At 38.8% G+C, this 4668-nt stretch overlaps 1 protein-coding gene across 6 annotated transcripts in view; it reads left to right on the top strand.

Annotated features, from left to right (window-relative positions):
* Window positions 1-4668, top strand: part of gulp1a (GULP PTB domain containing engulfment adaptor 1a) — an 82584-nt gene that overhangs the window by 71376 nt on the left and 6540 nt on the right. For all 6 annotated transcript variants that reach the window (XM_034884806.1, XM_034884803.1, XM_034884807.1 and 3 more), the window contains 3 exons: window positions 3026-3124; window positions 3264-3401; window positions 3622-3738. In XM_034884806.1, the coding sequence (XP_034740697.1) occupies window positions 3026-3124; window positions 3264-3401; window positions 3622-3738 (354 nt within the window). The remainder of the gene's footprint in view (window positions 1-3025; window positions 3125-3263; window positions 3402-3621; window positions 3739-4668) is intronic.

The raw sequence follows: 4668 nt of genomic DNA, 5'->3' as shown, positions 1-4668 counted from the left end.
CCCCCCCCTCATCAGTTACCAAGGTGCCCTTAGAGTTTTTCAGCTCCCAAGTGTAGATGCCTATGACTGCTGGATAAGCATGGCAGTTCGCTCAATCAACCTCCACCGGGTAGCTGCAGGATTCAATAAAAGAGATATTTATCTGCTATGAAACCTGTTTTCTTCCCCCGAGCTTGAATCCTGCAACCGTATACATGTTTCTACTAATACCAACATATCGTTTTCACATAATAAGTCGCTTCATGAGACCACAGGTACTTTAATACACACTGACAGAACTAGGCAACACATCATAAAAACTCTTAATGTTATCCACCACTTATTTCTGGTGTTAAATTATGTAATTACGTGTTGCTGCCTACATTGCATATTAATCAGGGCATTGAACCGTGTTTTTTTCCCAATCAGTTCGTTCCGAACAGAAACGGAATTACAACGTTTCCGATTATGAGTTCCACCAATAAATTGACGTTGCCGAACCGTTTAGAACAAAAAAATACTGTTCCCGGAACGGTTAATTTAGTTCCTGTCAGCTGTTTAATGCTATAGAATTATGTCACATCTTTCTCAACCAGCTTAAACCAAATGTGATAATATTACAACCATAAATAAATAATAATTATATTACTACTAATAATAATAATAATAATTAAAAAGGCCTACAATTATTTCAAATGAGTAGTTTATTGTTAAAACAACAAATTCAAACCTGGCATTTTTAAACAAACAACAAAAAAACAAAGATTTGTTACTGACATTAGGCCTAACGAGAGTAGGCTAAATTGCCACGATGCAAAAAATATGCCTAACAGCCAATAATAAATAAAAATAAAAGAAATCATGCAGTCACAAAAGCAGATTACTCCCCATATCTGACGTTAACCAAGTGCAAATGGGTCAGCCTACATTCCAAATTGTTTATTCAGGCGGATGAAAAGAATATCCTCCAGAATTTTATCATTCAGGGACGACCTAAGCGGAGGAAGAATAAACAGCTCCACGCTGACTTGGGTCACGGGGAGGGCTATGACGGACATGGCGAGTTGGGAACACTAAGTTACATTGTTTGTAGGGTTGATACAACTCATTTACCCACCAAGGTTAATAACCTAGGCCATAAATCCCAACCCCCTCCATGTGAGCAGATAGGAAATGGGCCGAACAAAGCACCACTCAAATAAATTTTTCCCAGAGATGGTTTCTCTCTTTTTAGGTAGTTCAGATCACACTGATGTTGGATTTTTCTGATAAGTTTGGGGTTCTATTAGTTATTTGATACTAATACATGGGGTGAAACATCGTGATTGACAGCTGTGGTTGACTCGCATTTGGTTATGTGGGTGTGTGGGACGGACCAAAAAATAATAATTGCAGTTCAAACCTGCATTCATTGATTCTTTTGGCCACTCTGGGGAAGTGTAACAATTCAAACACATTATTAATTGACGTTGTCACATCTTGATGTTGATTTGGCAAACTCTACTTTTAGCTCTGTATTTGGTCTCCACAAGCTCCTGAGAAAAAAATGTGTCCTCTGTGTTTACCAGCTAGGGACTAACATTGTCTGCTGTTTGGTGCTGAACAGGTAGGGTCCCGTACTCATCCTCAGTTGCCTCAGGTACTAATTTTTTTCCAGACATACTGTCTTTAAAACCATCCCCCTAACTAACTGTTGATGGTGGCTTAAAGCTGTTCATCATTCAAATCTTTATTCGTAGTAACAGTGAGTCCAGAACAAATGTCCTTACAGAGACATTAAAATACATCTTATCATATTTTACAACAGCCACCAAACAGAAAGAAAAGCGTTACCTGCTATGAAACTGTCAATAAAAACATTTCACTCTTAATTCTCCTCTCTAGCAATCCTACAAACAATGTAATTGTAAAAAAATAAGATCCCAAGATCATAGTTAAAAACAGATAATATCAGGAAACCCAGATAGATGAATGGTTCATTAACTTAAGATAGACAGGGGGTAATGTAGACTTGGGTCACAAAACCCCGAGACGTGCGTTTAAGGGTTAAGGTTATCGTGCAGAAAACTGTCTTTTCTCACAGCTTGTCGGTATAACGTGGCTGAGCTCGCTGCCTGCTGGCCTTGTCTCTTGTCTCCTCCTGCCAAAAGTTGAATCTGTGAGGCCACTTGTAGGGGAGGACTGTTTTTCCAAACTCGTACCGCTATTGTTACATTACATGTGGTCTTGAAAGCCTTGTGGAGACTAAAGTTTCGTGGTTACTTTCCCAGATACACTGGCAATTAGGACAGGCTTATTTTTCGTTCCAAAAATCCTGTGAAGAGAATTTAGAGACAGCTTTGGAAGGCATGTGTCCACACTGGTATAGGTCAAATACTGTAAGTCTCGTATAAGAATATAAGTGCAAATACTGAAAATAAAACTTTAAATGATAGAAGCTTATCTCCAGGCCTTACTAGGGCTTGATTACAGCGGAATATCATTTTACTGAAAGCCTAAAAGTCCAATGGCTTGTCAGGAATAACAACGAGGCTTGGATCCAAATGCAGGTCAGAGAAGATCATTTAACAAAAACTGAAACTAAAAAAGTGCAGAGGTACTTAAAACAACAAACAAAAGGTGTCCAAAAGGTTGTTGCAAAACGGAACAACAAAAGTAATCCAGAACACGAGACGAATGAATCCAGAGACAGGACAACACCATACAATGATTCCAGATCAGACAAAGACAACACAAGGTAATGAGGACAAACGAGGGACAGGTGAGACAAGGGCTCCAACAGGTGAAACACTAATTAGACCCAGAGCCAGTTAACCAAAAATAAACCGTGGATCTAAACATGTACAGATCCTGGGTCCCAGTGTTTGGGTAGACCCGGGAAGTCCTCTACATGGGTACATGGGTTACATTTTTGACAAGCTCCCTTCCTAGGCTTCTATAAACCCCAGTTAAAACTATACCATTACCATTTTTGTTTCTTATAGATGGTTCAATAATTGAGTGGATTCATCAAAATGTTTCTGTTTGTGATTTTTCTCTTTGGCAGTTTCAGAGACATATCAAGAAGTCAGAGGGACAGAAGACCCCTAAAGTGGAACTACAGATCTCCATTTATGGTGTGAAGATACTAGATCTCAAGACAAAAGTGAGTCCAAAGATTAGATTCTTGTTGGTGGTGCATGTCTCCAGAAATTATCCTGACAACACACCCTGTGTAGAGAAAGAGGGCGTTCGTTGTCAACATGAAGTAAATAAATAATGAATTTGTTGTGTTTGATTTCCAGGATGTGCAGCATAACTGTCAGTTACACAGGATCTCCTTTTGTGCAGATGACAAAACGGATAAAAGGATTTTTACTTTTATCTGTAAAGACTCTGAGTCCAACAAACACCTCTGCTATGTGTTTGACAGTGAAAAGTGTGTAAGTGCCGTCTCCTTCCTTGCCATTGCATCGAGACCAATGTAGGACACATTTGACAGAATGTAGAATTAATGTGTATGTTTTATATTTTGTTGCTCTGCTATCATTTCTTTGGTATTTTGACATCTTGCAGTTAACCGTCAATCATAAACTCAACTGGATATACATGCTGTGGTGCCATTTAGGTCAATATGGTGATGTCTTTGTGGCTTTGTTGCAGGCAGAAGAAATTACTCTAACGATCGGTCAGGCCTTTGACTTGGCATACAAGAAGTTCCTGGAGTCTGGAGGCAAAGACGTGGAAACCAGAAAACAGATTGGAACCCTACAGAAAAGAGTACGTCTTACACGCACTTGAACTTAACTTTGAAAACTTTGTATAACAGCATGCTGAACACATTGATGCGTTTATTAATGATTGCATAGCTTGTTTCTATTGATTGGTTTCAACCATCAAGCGTGGACAATTAAGCTGTGTTGATGAAGAGTGTCAGTTATGAATATTAATGAGCGGCGTTGTTACAACCTGTAACTGGATTACCGTGCACCCTGCTGAGACTGTGGAGCTTTTCCTGTGGTTTTGATTAAAGGGTGACTTATTAAAAACTTAGTAGGAACTTGATTAAATGGGGGATCAGTTGTAGTAGCTGAACACCAGTGTGATACGTATTTTAAGGTTAATTAGCAGTCATTTCTAAAAGGGTACAATGTACGAAACTGATTAAAACTCAGCATTAAATCCTTGTTGAACTTGGAAATAGTATTTTAACAAAGCAATCTCAACTCAAGGGTCACTTACTTACATTCTCTAGAACTGTATTACACAGTGTTCATCAGTGGATGAAGATTGTTCAGTTGTCATGAGGAGGGCTCAGCTGACGTGCACGCTCAGTAGTTGTCATGGTTTCATCCATAACACTTTTTCACATTCCAACATGATGACGACCTTTAGAAAATCTGGTAAGTGGCCCAAGACTAGAGCCCGACCGATAAAGGATTTTTAAGGCTGGTTTCCCTAACATTAGTAATTTGTAGTTATTTTTGAGTTCTCACTAAAATAATATGATAATAATGTTTTATTGTCACAACTGAGGAACATCCAAAGATATTAAAGTTCTTATAAATAAAATGTATTAAAAATACAAACTTAAGCCATGAATCTTAAAGTCAAGAGCCCTCTGGTGGACAAACTATGCAACACCATCACTAACAGGGACGTTGTAGAGCGTCCTCTGGTGGACAGACTAGACAACACCATCACTAACAG

This window comes from Etheostoma cragini, chromosome 11 (genome assembly GCF_013103735.1).
Source record: "Etheostoma cragini isolate CJK2018 chromosome 11, CSU_Ecrag_1.0, whole genome shotgun sequence".
Lineage (NCBI taxonomy): Eukaryota > Metazoa > Chordata > Actinopteri > Perciformes > Percidae > Etheostoma > Etheostoma cragini.
Note: the sequence above shows the minus strand (reverse complement) of the source record. Positions and strands in the feature narration are given on the sequence as shown.